The following is a 27184-nucleotide window of genomic DNA, read 5'->3' on the forward strand; positions in this document are numbered from 1 at the left end:
CTTCAGAACTGAAGGAAGACAGAAATGTAATAGGTTGTGTGCAAGTGAAAGGGGGAAGGGGTGAAAGAACAAAAGGGAGGGTCTGTGATTGGGTAGAGGGCTGAAGAGATTAAATTACAAAATATTTCATGGTACAAAAGACAAAGGGACTGGTAATGATTGTAGTAAAGGAACAAAAGGTTTGTCCAGAGTTGGTGTAATGGAAGAATAATGAACAGCTGCGCCTGAAAGCAAAAATTTGAAAAACGAGATTAAAGCTGGCACATGCAATAGAAACCCAATGGGGTGAAATTGTAAAACTCAATTGCCAGAAGGCTCTAAGGTGCCTAATCAAAGATGAGGTTCTGTTCCTCGAGTTTGTATTAAGCTTCATTGGTCACTGCAGCAGGCCAAGGACAGAGATGTCAGCATGAGAGCAAGGCAGAGAATTAAAATAGCAGGAAGCTTGGGGTCATGCTTGTGGCTGAATAGAGGTGTTCCGCAAAGTGGTCACCCAATCTATGTTTCAGCAGCGAATACGGTATACTCAATTGAAAGAAGTTCATGTAAACCGCTACTTCACCTGAGAGGAGTGTTTGGGGCATTGGACAGTGAGGAGAGAGGAGGTAAAAGGGTAGGTATTACATCTCCTGCATTTGCCATGGGAAGTGACAAGGTGTTGAGAGTCATTGAAGTGTGCACCAGGATGTTGCAGAGGGAATGGTCCCTTCAGAATACTGACTTGAAGGGGGAGTGGAAGGTGTGTTTTCTAATGGCATCTCTCCAGAGCTGGCAGAAATGGCAGCTCTCCTCTCCATTTTGTTCCTGTATTTTTTGCATGTGATGGATTTAATTTTGTTTATGTTTTTGTTTTCCGACACAGCTGTTCATTATTCTGCCATTTGCACCACTCTGGACAAATCTTTTGTTACTTTATTAAAACCATTACCTTTTGTATCATGAAATCTTTTGTTATTTAATCTCTTCAGCCCTCTATCCCATCACAGACCTTCCCTTTTGTTCTTCCTCTCCCTCCCCCTTTCACTTTCACAAAACCTATTACATTTCTATCATTCTTCAGTCCTGAAGCAGTGTCATTGACCTGAAAGGTTAACCCTGTTTCTCTCTCCACAGATGCTCCCAGACCTGATGAGTATTTTCAGCATTTTCTATTTTTATTTCAGATTTTCAGCATCCAGAGAATTTTGCTTTTGTTTTAATCATTAACAAATTAGTCATGTGTGTTCTGGAGCCAGGGCATGGATAAGAGGAACAATTTCATTATCATCAATTTAACCTCTTTATAATTTGGTAAAGTGAGGTTGAAAAGAAAAGGAGCGAAAATACAACAAATCAATTAAGGTCGTAATGTTTGAGGTGTTCGACAAAACAGGCACCTAGCATTCATTTGGTTTCCCTATTGTAAAGGAAACTACACTGTGAGCAGTGAATACATCATAATTGGTTGTAGGAAGGACATGTAAAGTTCTGTATCACCCAACATGGACGGTTGGCCCCTGATAGTGATGTGGTAGGAGATAAAAGGGCAAGTTTTGCATCTCCTGTCCTTGCATGCAAAGGTACATGGGGAATGAAAGAATGAACCAAGGTGTCTTGGAGAGAATGGTCTTTTGTAAAGTGAAGAGGGATAAGGAAGATTACAATGATATTTCTAAAATAGAAAGAAAGCCAAGAAAGGTTGTGACAGAAAGAACAAGAAAGACTGGAGGTACAAGTGAAAGAGGGACAAGCTATCAGAAACAAGCTGTTTCTCGCTTAATATAACTAATCTTTTCTCTGTTCCATTTTATGAGGAATTAATTTAGTAAAATACCTGGCTAACTCTCTTATCACTGCAAAAGTGTTGAGTTTTTTTCAACATTAGACTGTATGATTTCACTTGATGATGATGATGCTACAGAATAAACCCATCTGTTCCAGAGCCGGAAGCTGTTCCCAGCCAAATGAAATAAATAGCCACAACTTACATTGTGAGTATGCAGTCAAACAAAATTGACAATTATGATTCCTTCATTGTTCCCACAAAGAGCTTTGTCCCAGACGGGTGTGATTCCTGATTGATTCTGACATGTTGTCCCAAATAAATTACTTTTTTAATAAATAGACACTAGGCCAGATTAAACAAATAACAAATGACTAGAAATGAACAGAGAGAAGGCATTGGGCTCAATCACATCCCCACATCTCTTGGCTTGTTCAGTTTCCCTGAAGACAAAAGATTTGAAATTCCTGTATGCTCAGCCTGTAACAATGGCATTAAGATAACACACAATGCAATTTGTTCTAAACCAGTACACACAAGAGAATTTAATTCTCCCAAGAAACAGAAAAGCCTCTATATTGGGCTATCTGAAACTAAACAAACATAAATATATCCCTTTGAGCCTTTGTTATTTTGTTAACGATGACAGCTCTATCTCCTCAACCCTAATTCATGTCTTTTCTTCTGAATATCTTTGCTTCCCAAATATCTCCCTCCTTTTTAAATATGTCAGTTGATTCTGAACCTATGACCTTCTGGGCATTATGTTTCATATTCTCTAATGATTTGTGTGAAACAATGATATGCTTTCGACTGGCTTAGCTCAAATTCTAAGATTCTCTCATTTTTTCTGGATTTCCCTTCAAGAAGGAAGGTTCATTCCAGTCCTATTTGGCTAATTCCCTTCATTATTTTAATCACTTTGCTTAGATCATCCCTTAGTCTTGACATCCCTAGAGAATGTAAATTTACTATCATAGTTAACCTTCAGGTTTGCCTTGATCCCAGATATCATCTGATTCTAAGAAATTTCATGGGGTTATGCTTTATGCAGGAAGTGATCAACATTTGGAATGGACTTCTGAGCAGAATAGAGAGAAAACCCCAAATTATTTAACAAACAATAGTGGTTGGGGCGGAGGTGGGCCAAATTAATTAAGATGGGCCAAATAGCCATACCCAAGTATCTTATGATTTAATGAAATGGAGGTGTTGAGCCAGATGGAGCAACAGCTCTGCTGAAGGGCAGATGAACTGTAAGTGAATCTTGGCATTTCTGGGGAGCACATTAAACTCCTCAGCTTTAGCATTGCTACCATTGTCAGGTGCAAATGCCTGGATCAAATGCTAGTGTAGGTAAATTGCTGATCTGGGTTCACAGCCTGAATCCTGTACTTGGCATACTATAAACCTGTTAAAACATTGCCTGGACTTCCTATATGACCATGTCTCCAACCTTTCATGGATAATTTCAAAGAAAAATAGGATCAATTCAGAGGCGGACACAAGGAGCCATATTTGGCATAAAACATGGGTCACATATGAGAAAATAACAGCTTTGCACATTCAATTATTTTGCCTTTTCTTTTTCTTTTTTTCCACATCCCACTAACACAAACAGGAATGCTTGACATTTTGCTGACTGGTACAGCTGAGAGTATTCATCACGTGCAAGCCAACATGAATCTGTAGACTTTAGACTTGGATTGTGTGGTCTCAGACAATGCTGAAGTGGAGAGGGAAAACAAGTGCCAGCATAAACTGGGGCAAAGGGGAAAGATTGACAGCTGGAATGGAGGGGTTTAGAAGAAGGAAAAGTATGCCAGTTTGAACTGGGAACGAAAAAGTGTCAGCTGGAATGGAGATAGCAGAGGGTAGCTCAAATGGGGGAAGGGGTAATGATAAGCACCAGCTTGAACTGGGTTGGAGGAGAGTAATATGGCAGAATTAATTTGGAGGTTGGGGAGGAAGAGAGGAGAGAACAGCCCCATTAGGTTGAGAAGGGGGAGGTAGAAGAATGCCAAAAGGAACTGAGGGTTTGGTTGGTAGAGAAAGTTCATCTGTGAAAAGGTTTAATGGGAACAATGCCTCTAATGTGGGCCTGTGGTGGGTAGGGTGCTTCTGAACTAGAATGGTTGGTGAGTGGTGTGGATGAATGAGAGTGATTAATTAGGTCATTTTCAGGGATGTGATTATCTGGTTGATCTCTTGGAAATCCAGGCTAGGAATTTCCTCGGAGCTGCTCTGCCAATGAAATTATGACAATTATGAGAACATCTCCGAGGAAATTCCTAGCAGAATATTTTTAAGCTTAAAAAAATCACAATGAATGTATAAAGCATAAAAGTGTTTAATGTTAAACAAAATGTATCAGTTTTTTTATTATGGATGTCATGCCTCTGGACTTCCTATAGAAAGGCACCAAAGTTTATTTGGATTTTTCAATTAAGGCTTTCATACACAAATGTTTTTCCTCCAATGCAAGTAAAGGAATAGCAGGGTATAGCTAATTGCTGAAGTTGTTTTTATATGTCAAGTTTGTCACATGTCCCTGCCTCAGAAGGTGGTGGAGACGTGCTCATTGAATATTTTTAAGGCAGAGGTCGATAGATTCTTGCGAGGCAAGGGAATCAAAAGTTATTAGGGGTAGTTGAGAATGTGGAATTCAAAACACAAACTGATCAGCCATGATCTTATTGAATGGTGGAACAGGCTTGAGGGGCCGAATGGCCTACTTCTGCTCCTATTTTTTATGTTCTTGAGTTATCTGCTATTTTGAAATTATTGGCCAACTTTTGCTGACTTTCTCAATTAGCATGTATGTATTGATGGTGTAGAATGCCAAATAGATGTTGAGGACAGGAAGAAACTGCACAGTGCTTTCTCTGAATGTTTTTATTCTACAGAATTAATCATATTTGTACAAACAATTTTTTCATACTAATACATAAAAATAAGAAAAAGCGGCTTAAAAATCACACCATATCAAGTTCAAAAACCTAGGGGGAGAAACATTAGATCCTCCAAGGTATTTTTTTTTAACGTACAAAAAGCTTCAAGAAACCTCAAGTCTCTGCTTTAGCTGCCTGCAATAAACTGGTCATGCCAGGTTGAATAGCAGTGCAGAAATTTAAAGAGTAAGGTATAAGTTGTTTTTGTCTAAAATATTTTTCAATATTCATAACACAATTTTTTGGGGAATATGGTGTTCATCAGATGGGAAACTGGCCTTTTTCCTCTGGGGTCTAGATCCAAAACCAGCCCAAACTAATGGGATGAAAGTCTCCTGTCTGTTGTCTGTAAAGGGCCTATGTGAAATGAATTGGAGCTGTCTCAACCCAAATCCTAAAGGCTGCACAAATTTGACATTTAGTTTGCAATCTCATTCAGATACCACAGTATTGCTTGTGTGGGAAATAAAAAATATCACACTAGCACAATATGGGCTTTTATCATAAAATGGAAAGGTGTTTGATTGCCAGCACTGCTACAAGAACATAAGAAATAAGAGCAAGAGGAGGTCATACAGCACATCAAGCCTGCTCAGCCATTCCCGCTCTATCCCCATATTCCTTGATTCCCATAGTGCCCAAATCTACCAATCTCAGTCTCTAATATACTCTTCTACCGAGCATCTATATCCCTCTGAGGTACATGGATATGTCAGGTCTCTTTCTCTCCAAGTAGCAAGGAGTCCTAGTTTGGTTCCATTCATTTAATGGGAGCCAGATCTTCAAACTGACCCGAACACTGATTTGGAGCTTCTTGAGCCCCAGCTAACTAAACTGCTTGTACAAGGTCTTGGAACCAACTTGACGTGAAGGAGACCCAATATTGGATATTGCTGCTGGGAGTAACATATCTAACTGGATTAATTTTAGAATACCAGCAAATCTCCCATAGTATTGTCAAAGCAAGTCAGAGGATATGCCTTATTCGTAATAACTGTGGGATGGAGAAATAAAGCAAGCCAACTATGAATATGTTGCAAATCATCCTATAATATAAAGTTGAAAGTTCACTGAATAGTTGACCTTAAAAAGCTCCATTAAAAGTATAAAGCAACTTTAATAGGAGCTCTTGAATAATTTGGCAAGAGTGGACCACACCATACAGGGTTTCGATAAACTTTTGGAGCTAGCTCTCAAGGCATCAAGGAAGTTTGAAATATTCAGACTTCTTTCCCAAAATTTAGTCAAAAATATATTTCCTAGTCAATACTTTCTCTGCAATTTCTTTTTTGGCACCCATATGTAATATTTTTCCAATTAACGTGACTGGGCTTTCAAAATGTGAAATTCTGAACCTTTTTATTGTTTCTTCCCATCTGACTCATGCTTACTTGTGTTCTTGAACAGTGGGAGCTCAGTGCAGACCTCTGCTCTTAGTGCAAACATAACTGTGGCCTTCAAACATTTGAAGTCTCAGTTTATTGTTGAACTCACACAGCAAAATTAAAAATAAAATTCAACAAAAGACTCCTTACAAAAATAAATCCATGTCTGGGGACCGAACTGTTTCAGTAGAAAATAAGCAAACTCTGGCTAAAAAAATGAGAGGACATTTGTTTTGATAGCTAATCATGTTTAATGTTGTTAAAATGCAAAGCCTCTCACCCTTCCCTGGCCCTTTCAATATATTCTATTCGCTTTAACATCTTGCCAATAGTAATTCTACATTAAAACAGACTGCATTTTATAATTTTCTATCACAGAATGGATCCCTATTGCCTGTCATGCTAGAGCATGCACTAACATCCTTTATACCATAGTCAAAGGCGACTTTTCAGATCTTTAAATGCATCTCAGAGTGCTCCCACAAACCTTGGAGGTGTAATGAGTTATTTCAGCAAAGAAAGATTCATTGTGTGCCCATTATCTCAGCCTAAATTTATCCTCTAACCATCAATCTCATTCCCTAATATTGATCCTGCTTCTTCTGAAAAAAATCAGAATTCTGCTATAAGCCTGTACCAGATCCACTGCTCAAAGTTTCTTCTAATTTCACTTGAGACTCCATCTTGTTAAAACCATGTTCCCTGCTCCAAGTTCAACATCCTAGTCATGGAAGCAATAGTAAAAATATGAAGTGGCTGAGTTCTTTAAATCTCAATGTGTTTGGACTAAAGGCTCAAAGAATTTTGATTTTGTTTCTGAAATACATTATATATAAAGGATATTCATATAAAACTTATTGAGTGTGGATTGTCCAATAGAAAATCAGCTAATATATAAATTTGTTTAAATTGAAAAGCCCAGGTAAAAGGTGAAAGTCTGTAATGCAAGGCATGCAAGCAAAGATGAGATAAATCACTAAAGTGACAAAAACCTTGGGTTTTAAAAGCTTCAAAATTATAGGAGTAAGGGAGAAAATACTTCTAAATTGACAAACAGACAGCACAGAAAGAAGGGATCTGGGAATCATTTCAGAACACTGCAACATCAAATGGCTCTTATTACCAGTGTCCTTCAGTGGCGGAAGTTTCACCACAACCTGTCCAAGAACATTATTTAGATCTTCCTGTTCTTCCCATGAGTGGAAGAAGGATTGTGTAATGCTTGATTCATAGAGTTAAATGTAGGACTCCAAATACAATATTGAATGCTTGGTATAAAGAAATTGTAATTGGGTGTTAAGTTGAGGATATTCAAAGCCCTGACAGAAATATTTCAACATAGTGCACAATAAAACACATTCTTAAAAATTCTTATCTTCTTAAACCGATCATGCATATAGCTCAGTTCCATAGTTCCTGCCTGCAGGAAGGTCCTAGCCTCCATTCAACAGCTGCCATGGGTATCACATTTAAAACTAAGAGCTCACTGCATGGGGAAAACACAATCGGGGAATCAAGTTCAGTTACTTTGAGATGCAGTGATGCACTTGCTATTCCTTTTACAGTGAGCTCCTGATTCCAAGTGCCACCAAGTTTCAAGGAGAACAATGGCGCAGACCAAATGGCCTTGTACTGCTAAAAATAGATTATTAGATCTTCTTGGACAGGCTGTGGTGTTATCACCATCTCTCTTGGACACTCATAAGAAGAGCCACTAGGTGATTTGGTCTCAACTGGAGTATTTTGTTTAGTTTTAGGCAACACACTTCAGGAAGAATGTGAAACCATTAGACAGGGTGCAAAAAAGATTCACGAGAATGGCTCCATGAGTGACTTCAGTTACATGGGTAGATTGGAGAAGCTGGGGCTATTCTCCTTGGAGAAGAGAAAATTAGGAGATTTAATAGAAGTGTTGAAAATCATGTGAGGTCTGAACAAAGAAGATCAGGAGAAAGTTGTCAGAGGGATTGAGAACCAAAGAATGAAAATGATTGGAAAAAAAAGCACCAACAAGAGGAAAAACTTTTTTATACATTGAGGGGCTAGGATTTTTTTTATTAATTCATTCATGGGATGTGGGCTTCACTAGATGGGTCAACATTTATTGCGCATCCCTAGTTGCCCTTGAGAAGGTGGTAGTGAGCTACCTTGAACCATTGCAGGTCTGGAATGCACTGCCTGGGATTGAAGGCAGACTCAATGAAGACTTTCAAAAGAGAATTGGATAACTATCTGAAGAGAAAAGATGTGCAGGGCAGCAGGGAAAAGACAGAGGAGTGGGACTAGGTGAGTTGCTCTTGCAGAGAACTGATATGGACACGACTGGCTGAAAGGCCTCCTTCTGTTTTCTAACCATATCTGTTGCAGTGTCCTGAGATTTTTCGCAGATCTTATCCTTCATATTTGATTATTAACCTATCTCTTTAGAGATAATCTTGAACTGTCTTCCCTAATTGTCCTACAATCTACAAGATTTTCCAGGAACTACATATCAAAATTGGAGAAAGATGTATTTAACTGATAATTCCAGCAAAACCATATTTCCCATAACTCAGCAAGAAGTATGTTGAGTCAGGTCTCGCTCTCACTTTAGCAGCACCCTGCTTCAGGGAGAACTATATAGGGAAGGAGAGGGGAGGAAATGAGGGAGAGGAAGTGAAGGGCAGAAATGTCGATCATGGAGCCTGCAAATTTGTATTAGAATTATCACCAAATTCCCTGCAGATGTGCAAAGATTATTCTAAATTGACAACACTATGTTGTGGGCCTAAAGCAGAACTAAAATCACTGACTTTCTCCACAAAGCTATTAAATGCAATCACAAAACTAAAGCAAAAAACTGGAGAGTACACACACTTCTGACCAGCTATGGAATCCAGCAATTCATCATGTGGCACTCGGGTTTCCCAACCTTAGAATCTGTTGAGAGAAAATGTTTTAAAGTATTATAATTGCTTGAAATTAATGCTCCTTCACCAGAATCAACCTATGGTAGCATTATCTTTGTGTCAAGGTTACATTTCTTTAATGGGCTGAATTGTTGGGCCCTGCCAAGAGTAGGAATGGAGGCAGATGAGACCCGAAAATTCCATCAGCGACTGGTTTCCCAACCCCATTCCCGATGACAGCCATTTTTGCCAAGGCAAGTTTGGGACTTGCAGAGCACCTAGTTAGGCTGTGGCGAGGTTGTGGGGAGGTGGGGGGCGAGTGGGGGGGCTGGTGGGGGGGGTAGTGCTCCAGCAGGCTTACAGACCCTCCCTGCCTGTCTGCCTGAGTGCGATGTAGCCAAAGACCACCGTGTTAAGAGATTCTCCTTCAGCATCTATTCCACAATTCACCTGGCTGGTGAATCAAGTTTCTTCTTTAAAGTTTTAGACAAGTCATGAGAGGGCACCTCCACATCGAAGCACCCTCTGAGTTTTTAACCCGCTACTGCAACCTGTTGTTCCTCTCAAGCAGGAAAGCCCTCCAGCTCCGAGAGCTCGCCCACTGCCCTTAACTGGACAGGGAACCTGTTTCCCTGCCAATTAAGGGGGTCCTCCATGAAAAAAGTGACTGTTTTCCCTCTGGGGCAAGTTTGGGACCGGGGTACAGTCCTGACTCCTGTTTCCTCCCTGAAGGGAAAATACCTTACTTAAAGGCCACTGTCAAGACTATTGCAGCATAGGGTGATAGGACGAATCTAGGCTTGAAATTAAATGAGCTCCTAACTTCAATCATCCCACTGTGGGAACCACTGGAGGCACTTCCAAGTAGGAAGATGAAACAAGATAGTTGCCTTGGAACTGTAGGTCATAGTTTAATAGACCTCTTTTATCTTCTTTATGAATTCAGAGAGAGCCCTACCTTCTAATATGCATTGCTTCTTATAAACTGGATCTCAAGAGGAAAGGAAACAATACTGAGTCGCATCTCAGGCAACATCCCATAACTTTCAATGGTTGTGTCATGATCAGAAGACAGGAAGGATATATATATATATATCCATATCATCCTGACTACTTTATAAATGTATTACTTTTTTTTAAATGGACCATTGGCTGGACTGGTATGGACTGGACCATATGCTGGTAGTTCTGGAAGTTTGAGCAGTTTAAACATGGACAAAGGCTAACTCATCAAACTCCTAGAATGTAGCATTTCTTGCATTGTATAAACAGTCCAGCCAAGCCAACACAAAGGGCTAGTAGACGAGGCTTCTACACCAGCTATCACTGGACAAAGGCTACTGGGATCCTCATCTTCAATGTTGTGCTCATGGTTCTATAGTTACCTGCTCAAAACATGATGGATTTTAACGAATGTGCCTCGTTAGCTGAATAGCTCGACCCGTAACCACCCTGTCATATGACCAAGACTTCAGCTGTTTGAATTGCTTTAGTTATATAGCTTTTGGATTCCATCTTCAGTTATGGTTTAACTTAACAAGAGAAAACTGCACTTCAGGCTAGCAGCCTGCCTCTCTGACCTCCATCTCTCTCAAAGTCTGATCTTCAGAAAGAATCTGGTATTTTGCCTAGAGAGTGAACTAATTTCCAGGATACAAGAATATTTTGCTGCATCTTCAACAGACTCAACCTGCAAACAAATTCCTAAGTTTATCATGGTCTTTGCCCTGACCTCTTTCTTTCCCTTATCCCTCTTTTATTATATGAATGCAAAAAGAGGCAGACATGTGAAAACCCTTCCCGTGTTTTTGTGTGTGAAAAATTACCTAACCGTCTTATTTTACCCTATCTCGAGTTTGCTGTGGGGTTATTAAGAGAGGATTGGATCACTCCAAAACAGAAAGGTTGGGGAAAATACGCCACCACTTATAAAGGGGGTAATCAGAAATCAAAAAAACACCTTTCTGTTTACGGATGAGTAATGAGTGGAGAAATCAGAGCTATTCTAAGTTAAACCCCCTCCTGTCCGGAACAACTGGCAGAGCTACCAAGCATGATGGATCAAAGGGAAGGTCTTCAATTCATAATCTGGGTATGACTGCCCTGGAACATTGCATAAGGAAGAGGTTGGAGCAACCTTTGCCATTAGGGTTAAAGTAGTAAATCCAAGCCAATTACAAGATGGAGCTGTCAGGCTATGAGTGGAACAACGTAGACACATGGAGCTGCTGAGACCCAAAGGTCAGTGGAGAGGAAATCAAACAAAAGCTCAAATGAAGAAAGGTTAAATAGTGAAAGATTATTTTCACTGGTCAATAAATCAACAGTATAGATCCGGTACTAGGAGCATGGAAGGATTACCTTCACGCAAGGATTATCAGGTTATGGAATGTGTTACCTCAAGTAATCACTGGAGCCAAGTCAATTACACCATTTAAAAACAAGTTGAAAAAGAAAATAATATTCAAAATGTTTGAGAAAATGGGATTAGAATAAATAACTCCAATGAGGGAACTGACACAAACACAAAGGGCCAAATAGCTGCCTTCTGAAATTTTTATGATTATATTAGTGGTGCCCATTTATAAGAACAGTGGAATACATCAAATATTGTAAATAAAAGTCCTATTGCAACCATTTTGGCATCAAAGCCCCTAAAACTTCACCTTCAACTTAGCAAACCAATACAAACCTTGTAATTCTGCAGTTCCTGGCTGACACATAGCTCCCCGTATACAGAATATCACACCTGACAACATTGTTTGTCATATCTGACTCTGCAACCAGGAATCCTGGATTCACTGAAACCTACAGTAGGAATAACAAGGATTAGAGTAAAAAACAAAGTGTGAATAATTCAACCCCAATGATCAGTTGGTGACTGCACAACTCAGTGTAATACTGATGGGGAAAATTTCAGGTGCTAAGGTAATTTATTTAGCTAGGGCAGTAAAGAAGCTATACTTGGTCTCACTCTATCTTCATTAGAGAGTAAAAATCAGTTCCCATTCTTGATTGCTTTGTGGTGATTTGTGCTGGAAAGTGAGCACTTCAGGGAAGATCATGATCAGCCTTGGCTATGTTTCCCCACTCAGGAGTATTGTAGCCCAACCTGCTGGGCGGCTTTAGGTCATGTCACCCATTTTATACCCTGCCAAGCCAATAGAGAGTAAAATTGGGTGAGGTATAAAACAGGTCCAAGACCTGAACCCACCCAATGGGTCAGATTAAAATTAGCCTCTCAATATCAAGTATCACACATGAAGAACAGTCATTTGCATGAGGTTCTAAAGGTGGTCTCTGCCTGTGGAAAGTGTACTCCAGCACCAGGGAACTGTTACTGACAGTCAGCGATTCTGAAACCCATACTTCAGTGTAAGTCAATGCTTGGGAAACCATTCCCCAATGAGAGAAAGTGCCTGTGAACAGGAACTGAGAAAACTGAATTGCAGAATCAAAACATGTCCTGAGGATTCTTTAATGGAAAATTTGCTTTTGTTAAATTTTTACAGATGGGGAATTGTATGTTCTGCAGTGATTTTGTTCACCCCCAAAAATACAAAATCACCCTGGGTGCCAACTGGAGTGGAACATGCTTAAGAAATGTATAATGAGAAGAGCCCATTCAGTGCATACCTGAATGTGCATTTCTTCCCTTACATCAGAGTCTATTATCCTGAAATTTGAGTGAGCCTGAATCAGGGTGTGATCCCAGTGCAGTGCACAATGCAGACGCCTAATAGAGCCAGCAGCAGGACCATGACAAATTTGTGTGCCACCTCATTAGAATAGTACCAGTTTGTTGCTGACACTATTTTTGGCACCTGAGTGGCAATATGCTGATCGCGAGGGTTTAGAAAAACTGGTCAGCTCAGATATCAGCCAAAGGCATCAGGAGAGTCTGGAAGGGGTTGTAGGCAATTGGTGGCAGTTGCCCTCAGTCTAATGTGGACCTGAAAGGAACACTCTTGCACTTCTTGGCTGCAAAATATGGTCAGTGAAGAACATGAACCTTACGTTTCCAGTGGCAGCCTTCTCGGCCTTTTGGCAGGGGAGAGACCTTCATTGCTTTTCTGCCAGGGAAAGAGCAATGGCTATAACCAGTCAAACCCCTTACCATGGGGTACCTAACACCATCCGAGTCATGGTGAAGGGTAGCGAGCAAGGAACAGGAATGGATAGGACCTTCTTCACGAAGAGGATCTTATTCAAGCTGTGTGATTTTGAGGCTGCGGATATCTACTGCCTACAGGATTTCCCCAGCGCTGGTTTCTTTGATGTGACCTTCAAGCAAGTGGCAGCTTGTGTCAAACTCCTGAAGGTGTTTGAGGAAAAGAAAGACCTGCCAGAAATGAAGATCCTGACGGCGGAGCCGCTCTTTGTTCTACCGTTGCATCGTGAACGGGTTGCGACGGTGCATCTGTACAACCCCTACGTCCCTGTCGCTGACGTGCTCACCTTCCTTACCAGGTACTTCGATAAGGTTGGGAGCTGCACTGAAGTTAAAGATAATTTGGGGATCTGGACATGTAAATGCCAGGTTAAGGTAACGCTCAAGACCGACGGTAAGGGAGCCGTTTTCCACCCCCCTTCCAGATTCGCTATCGGGGGAAGCCATGGTTACCTTGTCTACGCTGGGCAACCCAAACTTTGTCGCTCATGCGGCAAGTCTGGTCATGTGGTGGCCAATTGCAGTGCTGTCCTCTGCAAGAACTGCAAAAAGGAAGGGCACCAGACAAAAGATTGTAAACAGGCTAAGTGCTGCAACCTGTGTGGCGAGGCAAGTCACCTCTACAAGACCTGACCCAAACGTTGCCGTACTTATGCACAGACAGCTAAAGCCAATGAGGAGGAAGCAGAAGAAATGCCTCGTGTCACACCAACCACCAAGGCCCCCAGGGAAAACATCGGGACAAAGGAGGACACAGAGAGATACAAGGTGGAAGAAAAAATTGAGGCAGCAGACAGCCAGTCAACAGCACTGCCCCCTGAACCTCCCACTCCTCAGGATAGCGAATCAACGGAGGAGGAGGAGGCAGCAGTGGGAAAGCAGCAGGGGGAGTGGCAGCTGGTGAAGAGAGCCAAAAGGAAGAAGGGGCTAAAAAGAAACCAAGCCACTTCCCAGACAAGAGTCAAGAGGCGTCTCCTATCCGACGGATAACAAGAGCAGCAGCTCTTTGAACGAAGAAGGGCCAGGGCGGCGCCAACAGAAGAAGCGGCAAAACGCTAGGGAGTTGGAGGACGAGTCACCCAAGCTCCAGAACATTGGTGACAATGAGGAGACCAGCGCACCCCAACTTGGCCCACAACCCAAAGAGGCCAGTGCACCACAACCCCAGGAATCTGGGAGCAGTGAGGCGCTCAGCGCATCCCAGCTCCGGGAAGCCGGGAGCAGCAACGCCCCAGAGGGGGAGAGGATTGGAGAAGCTTCTCCAACAGAGGACATTTCAAACCCCGCTCTCTGCACGGACCCCCAGATGCCACCCAAGCAGAACATCTCCAATGGGGAGGTTCAGGACGCTTTCCTCAGCCCATCCCAAGTGAAGCAATTTGAGCACACCACGGGCATGAAGGAACTCTCAGAGACAACAGGTTTGGTAAGCGACTAACTGCTTTAAAATGGATGTAAAGGTTGTATCCATAAATGTGCGTAGCATTAAATCTACTACGCGATGTGTTGCGACCTTGGACTACCTTGCCAAGGTCAAAGCTGACCTGCTGTTTCTACAGGAGTGTGCGATACTGCACCTCAGCTCCTACAGGCAATGGTCACGATGGTGGTCCCATGGGCCATCGATCTGGTCGGGAGGAAACGACTCTCGTTCCTCCGGTCTGGGGATTCTGCTGCAGGGAGGGAGCTTCACCGTCTCCCAGGTTAAGAAGGCGCCTCCTCGTAGCAGACGTAATGTATAAGAATGCTCCACTCCGGTTAATTAACGTCTACGCCCCGTCACAAGGGGCTGAGCGGCTGGAGGTTTTTCAGCAGCTCCCACAGCTGCTGGCAATCTCCAGGCCGGTCATTCTGGGCGGTGACTTCAACTGCATCATCGATGCGGCTGGACGATCTGGCAGGGCCGACAGCAGATTGGATGCTACATCCAGATCCCTGATGGAAACAGTAAAGGATGCCAAGCTGCACGACGTCTTCAGCAACCCTGCAGATGGAGCCCAGCGTAGATACACCTGGTCGCGGCCTGATGGGTCCGTCTGTTCCAGGATAGACTTCCTGTTTGTGTCCCGCGCTTTTGCAGTCAGATCCACCGACGTCAAGCCGGTGTTCTTCTCTGACCACTGCCTCCTACTGGCTGACTGCCACTTAGAGAAGGACCAGAGGGTTGGCAGGGGGGTATGGAAGCTAAACGTGCAACTGCTGACCCCAGAGAACATTGAGGAGCTCAAGAGGGATTACAAAGGTTGGAGAACCATGAAACCCCACTTTGAGTCCCTGACACACTGGTGGGAAGCGATCAAGAGAAACATCAAGAGGTTTTTTGTCCTCAAAGGCACCCAGAAAGCTAGAAAGGAACAGAGGGAAATGTCCCGACTCCAGAAAAACATGCAGAATCTGCTCTGGCTGCGTTCGATGGGGGTCGATATCAAGGAGGAACTCCAAGAGGTGAAGAGCCAGCAAGCCTCACTCTTTGCCTCGGAGGCCTCCAAGATCATCTTCCGGTCCAGAGTCCGCTCTGTAGAGCAGGATGAGACGTGCTCACGTTTCTTCTTCCAAGAGGTACACAGAGAGAGCTCTGTGATCAGCAGCCTGAAGGAAGAAGACGGCTCAGTTAAGTCATTGCAATCTGACATGTTGAGGATTAGCAAATCCTTCTATGCCGGATTGTATGACGTAAAGCCCACAGACAGCACGGCCTCCCAGTCCTTCCTGTCCTCTATCACGGAGGTCTTAGATGACAGTACACGGGAGAGTCTGGACAAAGCGCTACCTCCTGACGAACTGACTGAGGCCCTTGAGTCCTTCGAGAAGAGTAAAACTCCCGGAAGCGACGGCTTGCCTGCGGAGTTGTATTCAGCTCTGTGGGACTGGATGGGCCCAGACCTGCTAGAAGTGTACGAGAGTATGCTCCTGGCCGGCAGTATGTCAGAATCCATGAGGAAAGGAATTATCACCCTCATCTACAAGCACAAGGGGGAAAGGGAGGAAATTAGAAATTGGCGACCCATTTCACTGTTGAAGGTGGACTATAAAATTCTGTCCAAGGTCATCGCCAATCAGGTCAAATCCGCTCTGGAATTGGTGATCCACCCTGACCAGACCTGCACTGTGCCAGGCAGGAAGATCTCTGACAGCCTCGTGCTGCTCAGGGATACAATTGCCTATGTGCAGGACAGGGGTGTGGATACCTGCCTCATCAGCCTGGATCAGGAGAAGGCCTTTGACAGAATATCGCACACCTATATGGTGGATGTGCTCTCCAAAATGGGGTTTGGGGATGGAATTCGCAATTGGATCCAACTGCTCTACACTAACATCAGTAGTGCAGTCTCAATCAATGGGTGGGAATCAGATAGCTTTCCTATTAAATCTGGAGTCAGGCAGGGCTGGCCTCTCTCGCCTGTTCTTTTCGTGTGTTGCATAGAACCCTTTGCTGAGTCCATCAGGAAGGATCCGGGCATAAGAGGAGTGACGATCCCAGGTAGTGGAGGCACTCAGATCAAAGTCTCCCTGTACATGGACGATGTCGCCATCTTCTGCTCTGATCCGCTGTCGGTGCACAGACTCATCCACATCTGCGACCGTTTCGAACTGGCCTCGGGAGCCAAGTTAAATCGTGGGAAGAGCGAGGCCATGTTCTTTGGGAACTGGGCTGACCGATCCTTTGTCCCCTTCACTGTCAGGGCTGATGGCCTGAAGGTGCTGGGGATATGGTTCGGAGGGACCAAGGCACGCGTTAGAAACTGGAAGGAGCGAGTGTCTATGGTAAAAAGGAAACTAGGCATGTGGGAGCGACGCTCCCTCTCCATTGCGGGTAAGAACCTGGTCATCAGGTGTGAAGCACTCTCGCTGTTGCTGTACGTGGCGCAGGTCTGGCCCATTCACACTCCTGTGTGGTGGCGATCACCCGAGCCATCTTCCACTTTATCTGGAGGTCGAAAATGGATCGTGTCCGCAGGGACACGATGTACAAGCCTCTAGATAAAGGGGGGAAAAACGTGCCCAACATCGCCCTCATACTGATGGCCACCTTTGTGTGCGGTTGCATCAAGCGGTGCGTAGACCCTCAGTATGCAAACACCAAGTGTCACAACATGCTGAGGTTCTACCTGTCCCCGGTGTTGCGAAGGATGGGTCTGGCCACGATGCCGCGGAACGCTCCAAGTAGTTGGACTGTGTCGTACCACCTGTCCCTCGTGGGAAAATTTATGCAGAGAAACACCTTCGACCACAAGTCCGTCAGGCAGTGGTCGGCACGTAACATCTTAAAGGCCCTGAGGGAAAAGGAGAGGGTGGATCCTGTGGGATGGTTCCCTGAGCAGACTGACAAAGTAATTTGGCAGAATGCCTCATCACCAGAACTTTCCAACAAACACCAAGATGTAGCTTGGCTGGTGGTGAGAAAGGCCCTCCTTGTAAGATCCTTCCTACATGCTAGGAGTCTCACCCCCTCTGCACGTTGCCCTCGAGGAGGCTGTGGTGGGGAAGAGACCGTTGTTCACCTCCTTGTAGATTGTGTCTTTGCAAAGAAGGTCTGGAGAGGGATGCAGTGGTTGCTGTCGAGGTTCATCCCGAGCAGTTCTGTGACAGAGGACTCTGTGCTCTACGGGCTGTTCCCAGGGACACACACCGAGACAAACATCAACTGCAGCTGGAGGATCATCAACTCGGTGAAAGACACTCTTTGGTCTGTCCGCAACTTGTTGGTTTTCCAGCGCAAAGAGTTGTCCCCAACCGAGTGTAGCAGACTAGCACTTTCCAAGGTCCAGGACTACGTGCTGAGGGACACAGTTAAGCTTGGGGCAGCCGCCGCAAAGGCGCAATGGGGAAGGGTCGCTGCCTTAGACCTTTCTGCCACAGTGCCCTGGGGGGCTGGGAACTGTAAAGAGCCCCTCAGTCTGTACAGATTAAAATGTATGTCTGCCAATGATTGAAATAGTCATTGTTTTTTTCTGATACACTTTGTGTTTCAGTTTGTAAAAGTTGAACCTGTTTGTATTTTTGTAATGGTGATTTAAAATGTTCGAAATGTTTTTGAAGATTTATGAATAAAGTATATTTTTGCAAAAAAAAAAAGCCTTCTCGGCCTTTGGCTAAGATCAAGTGTGGTCATGAAGCGATGGTTATAAGCAGTCAAGACCCATACCATGGGGTATTACACCATCTGGGTGACAGTGAAAGATAACAAAGGAGGAGCACCCATGGATTGGGCCTTCTTCATCAAGCGGATCCTGTTGAAGGCGTGTGGACTTGAAGCAGAGGAGATCTACTCCCTGCAAGACATCCCCAGCGCTGGATGTTTCGACATGACTTTCAAGTGTGTGGCAGCTTGCGTCAAGTTCCTGAAAGTGTTTGAGGAGAAGAGAGACCAGCCAGAGTTGAAGATCCTGACAGTGGAGCCGCTCTTTGCTCTGCCGTTGCAACGGGACAGTGTGGTGACTGTACATCTCTACAACCCCTATGTCCCTGTCGCCGACGTGTTCACCTTCCTCACCAGGTACGTCAACAAGGTTGGGAGCTGCACCGAGGTTAGAGACACCATCAGGATTTGGACATGCAAATGCCAGGTAAAGGACACGTTCAAGACCAATGGTAAGGGAGCCATCTTCCACCCTCATTCCAGCTTTGCTATCAGAGGAAGCCGTGGCTACCTTGTCTACGCTAGGCAGCCCAAACTTTGTTGCTCATGCGACAAGTCTGGTCATGTGGCGGCCAACTGCAGCGCTGCCCTCTGCAAGAACTGCAAACAGGAAGGGCAGCAGACAAAGGACTGCAAACAGACTAAGTGCTGCAACCTGTGTGGCAAGGCAGGCCACCTCTACAGGACCTGCCCCAAACGCTGCCTCACTTATACACAGGCAGCCAAAGCCAACGAGAGGGGAGCAGAGGAAATGCTTCATGTCACAACTATCAAGGACACTTGCAACACTCCAACCACCAAGGCCCCCAGTGAGAACAACGGGACAAAGGAGGACACTGAGAGAGACAAGGTGGAGGAAAAGATTGAGGCAGCAGATAGCCAATCAACAGCACTGCCCCCTGAACCTCCCACTCCTCAGGAGAGCGAATCAATGGAGGAGGAGGAAGCAGTGGAAAATCAGCAGGGAGAGTGGCAGCTGGTGAAGAGAGCCAAAAGGAAGAAGGAGCTAAGAAGGGGCAAAGCCACTTCCCAGACAAGTGGCAAGAGGCGTGTCCCATCCGATACGGATGACAAGGGCAGCTGCTCCGGACGAAGAATGGAAAGGGCGGCATCTACAGAAGAAGTGGCAAAGCTCTAGGGAGTTGCAAGACGAGACACCCGAGCTCCAGAACATTGGAGACAATGAGGAGAGCAGCGCACCCCAAATTTGCCCAAAACCCGAAGAGGCCCCAGGAATCTGGGAGCAGTGAAGCACTCAGCACACCCCAGCTCCCAGAAGCCGGGAGCAGCAACGCCCCAGAGGGGGAGAGGATTGGAGAAGATTCTCCAACTGAGGATATTTCAAATCCTGTTCTCTGCAGCTGCTACCTGAGCAGAACATTGCCAATGGAGAAGTTCAGGACAGTTTCCTCAGCCCATCCAAAGTGAGGCAATTTGTGAACACTATGGGTATGCAGGAGCAGACCAAAGGTCTGGGACTCTCAGAGACAACAGGCTTGGTAAGAGACTAAATGCTTTAAAATGGGTGTAAAGATTGTATCCATAAATGTGCGTATCATTAAATCCACTAGGCAATGTGTTGCAACCTTGGACTACCTTGCCAAGGTCAAAGCTGACCTGATGTTTCTGCAGGAGTGTGCAATACCACACCTCAGCTCCTACAGGCAATGGTCACGATGGTGGTCCCGTGGGCCATCGATCTGGTCGGGAGGAAACAACTCTCGCTCCTCTGGCCTGGGTATTCTGCTGCAGGGAGGCAACTTCACCGTCTCCAAGGTTAAGTAGGTGGTGGGCGGGCGCCTCCCCATAGCAGACGTAATGTACAAGAATACTCCACTCTGGTTAATTAACGTGTACGCCCCGGCACAAAAGGGCGAGCGGCTAGCAGTTTTTCAGCAGCTCCCAGTGCTGCTGGCGACCTCCAGGCCGGTCATTCTGGGCGGTGACTTCAACTGCATCATCGATGCAGTTGGAAGATCCAGCAGGGCCGACAGCAGATTGGATGCTACGTCCGGATCCCTGATGGAAACAGTTAAGGATGCAAAGCTGCATGACGTCTTCAACCCTGCAGACGGAGCACAACATAGATACACCTGGTCGCGGCCAGACAGGTCCATCCGTTCCAGGATAGACTTCCTGTTTGTGTCCCGTGTTCGCAGTCAGATCCACCGACATCAAGCCAGTGTTCTTCTCTGACCACTGCCTCCTACTGGCTGACTGTTACTTAGAGGATGACCAGAGGGTGGGCAGGGGGGCATGGAAGTTAAACGTGCAACTGCTGACCCCAGAGAACATTGAGGAGCTCAAGAGGGATTACAAAGGTTGGAGAACCATGAAACCCCTCTTTGAGTCCCTGACACACCGGTGGGAAGCGATCAAGGGAAACATCAAGAGGTTTTTCATCCTCAAAGGCGCCCAGAATGCAAGAAAGGAACAGAGGGAAATGTCCCGACTCCAGAAAAACATGCAGAATCTGCTCCAGCTGCAGTTGATGGGGGTCGATGTCAAGGAGGAACTCCAAGAGGTGAAGAGCCAGCAAGCCTCACTCTTTGCCTCAGAGTCCTCCAAGATCATCTTCCGGTCCAGAGTCCGCTCCATGGAGCAGGAGGAGACGTGCTCACGTTTCTTCTTCCAAAAGGTACACAGAGAGAGCTCTGTGATCAGCAGCCTGAAGGAAGAAGACGGCTCAGTAAAGTCATCACAGTCCGACATTTTGAGGATCAGCAAAACCTTTTATGCCGGATTGTATGACGTGAAGCCCACAGACAGCACGGCCTCCCAGTCCTTCCTGTCCTCTATCACAGAGGTCTTAGACGACAGTACACGGGAGAGCCTGGACAAACCGCTAACTCCTGATGAACTGACTAAGGCCCTTGAGTCCGTCAAGAAGAGTAAAACTCCCAGAAGCGACGGCTTGCCAGCAGAGTTGTATTCGGCTCTGTGGGACTGGATGGGCCCAGACCTGCTAGAAGCATATGAGAGTATGCTTCTGGCTGGCAGCATGTCAAAATCCATGAGGAAAGGCATCATCACCCTCATCCACAAGCACAAGGGGGAAAGGGAGGAAATTAGAAATTGGTGACCCATTTCACTGTTGAATGTGGACTATAAGATTCTGTCCAAGGTCATCGCCAATCGGGTCAAGTCCGCTCTGGAATCGGTGATCCACCCTGACCAGACCTGTACTGTGCCGGGCAGGAAGATCTTTGACAGCCGCGTGCTGCTCAGGGATACGATTGCCTATGTGCAGGACAGGTGTGTGGACACCTGCCTCATCAGCCTGGATCAGGAGAAGGCCTTTGACAGAATATTGCACACCTACATGGTGGATGGGCTCTCCAAAATGGGGTTTGGGGAGGGAATTCGCAATTAGATCCAACTGCTCTACACTAACATCAGTAGCGCAGTCTCAATCAATGGGAGGGAATCAGATAGCTTTCCTATTAAATCTGGAGTCAGGCAGGGCTGCCCTCTCTCCCCTGTCCTTTTTGTGTGTTGCATAGAACCCTTTGCTAAGTCCATCAGGAAGGATCTGGGCATAATAGGAGTGACAATCCCAGGCAGTGGAGGCATTCAGGTCAAAGCCTCCCTGTACATGGACGATGTTGCCGTCTTCTGCTTGGATCCGCAGTCGGTGTGCAGACTGATCCACATCTGCGACCAGTTCAAACTGGCCTCGGGAGCCAAGGTAAATCGTGGGAAGAGTGAGGCCATGTTCTTTGGGAACTGGGCTGACTGATCCTTGGTCCCCTTCACTGTCAGGGCTGACGGCCTGAAGGTGCTGGGGATATGGTTTGGAGGAACTGGGGCATGCGTTGGAAACTGGAAAGAGCGAGTGTCTATGGTGAAAACAAAACTGAGCATGTGGGAGCGACGCTCCCTCACCATTGCGGGTAAGAACCTGGTCATCAGGTGTGAGGCACTCTCGCTGTTGCTGTACGTGGCGCAGGTCTGGCCCATTCCAAACTCCTGCACGATGGCGATCACCCGAGCCACCTTTCAGTTTATCTGGAGGTCAAAAATGGATCGTGTCCGCAGGGATGTGATGTACAAGCCTCTAGATAAAGGGGGAGAAAACGTGCCCAACATCGCCCTCATACCGATGGCCACCTTTGTGTGTGGCTGCATCAAGCTGTCCGTAGAACCTCGGTACGCAAACACCAAGTGTCACTACGTGCTGAGGTTCTACCTGTCCCCAGTGTTGCGAAGGATGGGTCTGGCCACGCTGCCGTGGAACACTCCAAGTAGTTGGACCGTGTTGTACCACCTGTCCCTCGTGGAAAAAGTTATGCTGAGAAACACCTTTGACCACAAGTCCATCAGGCAGTGATCAGCACGTAACATCTTAGAGGCCCTGCAGGAAAAGGAGAGGGTGGATCCTGTGAGATGGTTCCCCGAGCAGTCTGTCAAAGTCATTTGGCAGAATGCCTCATCACCAGAACAAGCACCAAGACATAGCTTGGCTGGTGGTGAGAAAGGCCTTCCCCATCAGATCCTTCCAACACGCCAGGACTCTCACCCCCTCTGCACCTTGCCCTCGAGGTGACTGTGGTGGGGACAAGACCATTGTTCACCTCCTTGTGGATTGTGCCTTTGCAAAGAAGATCTGAAGAGAGATGCAACGGTTTCTGTCGAGTTTCATCCCGAGCAGTTCTGTGACACAGGACTCTGTGCTCTATGGGCTGTTCCCGTGGACACACACCAAGACAAACATCAACTGCAGCTGGAGGATCATCAGCTTGGTGAAAGATGCTCTTTTGTCTGCCCGAAACTTGTTGGTCTTCCAGCGCAAAGAGTTGTCCCCGACCGAGTGTTGCAGACTGGTACATTCCAAGGTCCAGTGCTGAGGGATGCACTAAAGCTTGGGGCAGCTGCTGCAAAGGCGCAATGGGGAAAGGTCACTGTCTAAGACCTTTCTGCCACAGTGCACCAACCGGCTGGGAACTGTTGAGAGCCCCTCGGGCTGTACAGCTCAAAATGAATGTTTGCAGTGAATACTAATTGTATTATAATTGTATTGAAGCACCTCAGACTGCAACATGATGTACGTTGATAACTCCAATACCATTGTCTGATTGTCTGTATTGACCATATTGAAATGTTTGTAATATTCATTGATTGTATTGATGCATCTTGTGATCTATGTGTAAAAGTTGAATCTGATTGTACTTTTGTGATTGTGATTTTGAAATGGTTTGGAATGTTCTTCCAGATATTTTATGAATAAAGTATATTTTTCAAAAAAAAACCTCCAGTGGACACTTTCAGGGCCATTTGACTGGTGAGCAGCTTAAGAAAGAAATTGCAGTTTTCACAGTGCGTGCTGCAGTCATTCACAGACTAATTTGGCAAAGGGGTCTGAAACAAGAGTTAGTCCAACGATTTCCATATGCAATGTGCTAGTTTCAGGTGTACATCCTGAATGCCTCCTGAGCAGACCCAACCAATATGGTGGGCAGCACACTTCCAGCCAGGAATGAGCTCATATGACATCCACCTTACTGGAGCATTAGGATCCTGTTTTGCATTCTGTAAAACAGGTACAGTGCCAATTAATTTCCAGGCCAAGGGTTGAAAGGAAAAGAGCTTATTCTTTGCTTGCTAAAGACTGGCAATCCTTTGTTGATATCAGCCATCATCAGTTGGGGTACCAAGACTTAGGGAAAAATCAAGTGTATATTTACATAAGGATAAATATCAGCCAACATTCCCACTCCTGATCACTGTCCAGTATTTGCAGCTGCAATTGTGCCTGGAAGTCACGCAAGGACAGAATCAGTCTCATACACAATTCCCTCCACTTTTGGACACTTTGCCAACATTCACCGCCTATAGGCTCATATGTGATGAATGATCACTAGGGCATGGGCTGGAAGCCAACCAGCACCTTTGGAACTTGCACCTAAGTCAGAATCCACTCTTCAGAAGAGTAGAGAAAACTGAAATGAATTAAACATAAAAGAACTGGCATTCTTTCATGTCTTTGTCACATTTTTGCAGGCAGGGATGTGGATAGCCAATGTGAAATTCCTCACGCTCCATGTCGAGCAGCCTACAGCAGCCTGCGAATGCCAATCAAAAGTCTACCGGCTCTTTCAGCAGGCTATTTTTTATTTTTTCCCTGTATCTTGCATCTTAGAAGAACTGAGAACTGCAGCTATGTTGCTAGAATCCTAAGACAAAAATTCAATGAATTAATAAATATGGAATAAAAAGCTACTTCAGTAATGATGATCAAAGTACCAGATTGTCGTTAAAAACCCCATCTGGTTCACTAATGTCCTTCAGGGAAGAAAATCTGCTGTCCTTACCCAGTCTGGCCTATGTGTGCCTCCAGACCCACAGCAATCTGGTTGACTCTTAACTGCCCTCTGAAATGGCCCATCAAGCCATTCTGTTGTATCCAAATCATTATGAAAAGTCAAATAATAATAAAACCAGATGGACTATCCTATTGAACTAGGCACTGGAAACAATAAAAGCCACCTTGCCCCAACAACACTGCATCTTCTCTTCACTAATCTCTGGGGACTTGTGCCAAAATGGGGAGAGCTGTCCCAGAGACTAGTCAAGCAACAGCCTAACACAGTCATACTCACTAAGTCATACATTAAACCTAATGTCCCAAACTTCTCCATCACTATCACTGGGTATGTTCTGTCCCACTAGCAGGACATACCAAATAGAAGTGGTGGTGCAGTGTGGTACAGGTGGGAAGGAGTGGCCCTGGGAGTCCCCCACATTGACTCTGGACCTCATGAAATCTCATGGCATCAGGTCAAACATGGACGGGAAACCTCCTGCTGATTACCACCTGGCACCCTCCTTCAACTGATGAATCAGTACTTCTCCATGTTGAAGACCATTTGGAGGAACCACTGAGGGTAGCAGGTACAGAATGTACTCTGTGTGGGGAACTTCAATCTCCAGCACCAAGTGTGGCTCAGTAGCACCACACTGACCAAGTCCTGACCAAATATCTGCCAGACCATGACCTTATCAATTTTAAATCTTTCTAGGTGTATTAATGACCTCCTCTTTAAACATGGCCTAAGTAGCATCTTCTTCCTTGGTAAAGACAAATGCAAAGTATTCATTTAATATCACAGCTACTCCCCCTGCCATGATGAGTAAATTCCCTTTTTGGTCCCTAATCAGCATTCCCCTTCCTTTTACCACCTTTTTTACTATTTGTATGCTGTAGAACACTTTGAGATTCCTATTTATGCTCTCTACCAGTCTCTTTTCATACTTCCTCTGTGTTTCTTTTATTGGCTTTTTCATTTCCCCTGAACCTTCTATATTCAGTCTGGTTCCCCATTGTATCATCTACCTGACTTCTGTTATAAACATGCTCTTTCTTCTTCATCTTAATGTCTATTTCTTTTGTCATCCAAGAAGCTCTGGGTTTGTTTGCCCTACCTTTCCCCTTCAAGGAATATACCTTGACTATACCTGAACACTCTCTTCTTTGAAGGTAGCCCATTGTTCAGCTATTGTTTTTCCTGTGGAAATTGTTCAGCCTTTTCTCCTGCCTAGCATATGCTGTCCAAGTCTCACCGCTGTAGAGGAACGCGCTGAGGACAGAGGCTTGGTAGACTTGTAGTTTGAAGTTCTCAATCAGGTTGCTGTTGTTCCACACTCTCATAAGAACAAAAGAAATAGGAGTAGGAGTAGGCCATTCGGCCCCATAAGCCTGCTCCACCATTCAATAGGATCATGGCTGATCTGCCCCAGGCCTCAACTCCTCTTTCGTGCCAGCTCTTCATAGCCCTCAACTCCCCGATATTACATAAATCTATCTACCTCCTCTTTAAATACTTTCAGTGATCTAGCCTCCACAACTCTCTGAGGTGGGGAATTCCAGACATTCACTACCTTCTGAGAGAAGAAATTCCTTCGCATCTCAGTTTTAAGTGAGTGCCCCCTTATTCTGCAACTGCGTCCCCTAGTTCAAGATTCCCTCACTAATGGAAACATTAGTGTCAAGCCCCCTCAGAATCTTGTACGTTTCAACAAGATCACCCCTTATTCTTCTATACTCTAATGAATAAAGGCCTAATCTGTTTAGCCGTTCTTGGTAAGTCAACCCCTTCATCCCAGGAATCAGCCTAGTGAATCTCTTTTGAACTGGCTCCAATGCCTGTTTATCCTTTCTTAACTATGGGGACCAAAACTGTACACAGTATTCTAGGTGCGACCTCACCAACACCCTGTACAGTTGTAACAAGACTTCCCAACCCCCTAGTAATACAGGCCAAAATTCCAAAACAAAAACAGAATTACCTGGAAAAACTCAGCAGGTCTGGCAGCATCGGCGGAGAAGAAAAGAGTTGACGTTTCGAGTCCTCATGACCCTTCGACAGAACTTGAGTTCGAGTCCAGGAAAGAGCTGAAATATAAGCTGGTTTAAGGTGTGTGTGTGGGGGGCGGAGAGATAGAGAGACAGAGAGATGGAGGGGGTTGGTGTGGTTGTAGGGACAAACAAGCAGTGATAGAAGCAGATCATCAAAAGATGTCAATGACAATAGTACAATAGAACACATAGGTGTTAAAGTTAAAGTTGGTGATATTATCTAAACGAATGTGCTAATTAAGAATGGATGGTAGGGCACTCAAGGTATAGCTCTAGTGGGTTTTTTTTATTTTTTTTTATATAATGGAAATAGGTGGGAAAAGGAAAATCTTTATAATTTATTGGGAAAAAAAAAAGAAGGGGGAAACAGAAAGGGGGTGGGGATGGGGGAGGGAGCTCACGACCTAAAGTTGTTGAATTCAATATTCAGTCCGGAAGGCTGTAAAGTCCCTAGTCGGAAGATGAGGTGTTGTTCCTCCAGTTTGCGTTGGGCTTCACTGGAACAATGCAGCAAGCCAAGGACAGACATGT

At 45.1% G+C, this 27184-nt stretch overlaps 1 protein-coding gene across 2 annotated transcripts in view; it reads right to left on the reverse strand.

Annotated features, from left to right (window-relative positions):
- Positions 1–4642: 4642 nt before the first annotated feature.
- The window catches only part of loxl5a (lysyl oxidase-like 5a), a 51623-nt gene continuing 29081 nt past the window's right edge, over positions 4643–27184 (reverse strand). The window contains exons 6-7 of one of the 2 annotated variants that reach the window (XM_041204694.1): positions 11679–11794; positions 4643–9017 (exon numbers count right to left, since the gene is read on the reverse strand). In XM_041204694.1, the coding sequence (XP_041060628.1) occupies positions 9011–9017; positions 11679–11794 (123 nt within the window). In that variant the 3' untranslated portion in view covers positions 4643–9010. The remainder of the gene's footprint in view (positions 9018–11678; positions 11795–27184) is intronic. The other variant, XM_041204695.1, reaches the window with a different exon arrangement.

Source organism: Carcharodon carcharias, chromosome 14, assembly GCF_017639515.1.
Source record: "Carcharodon carcharias isolate sCarCar2 chromosome 14, sCarCar2.pri, whole genome shotgun sequence".
Taxonomy (NCBI): Eukaryota; Metazoa; Chordata; class Chondrichthyes; order Lamniformes; family Lamnidae; genus Carcharodon; species Carcharodon carcharias.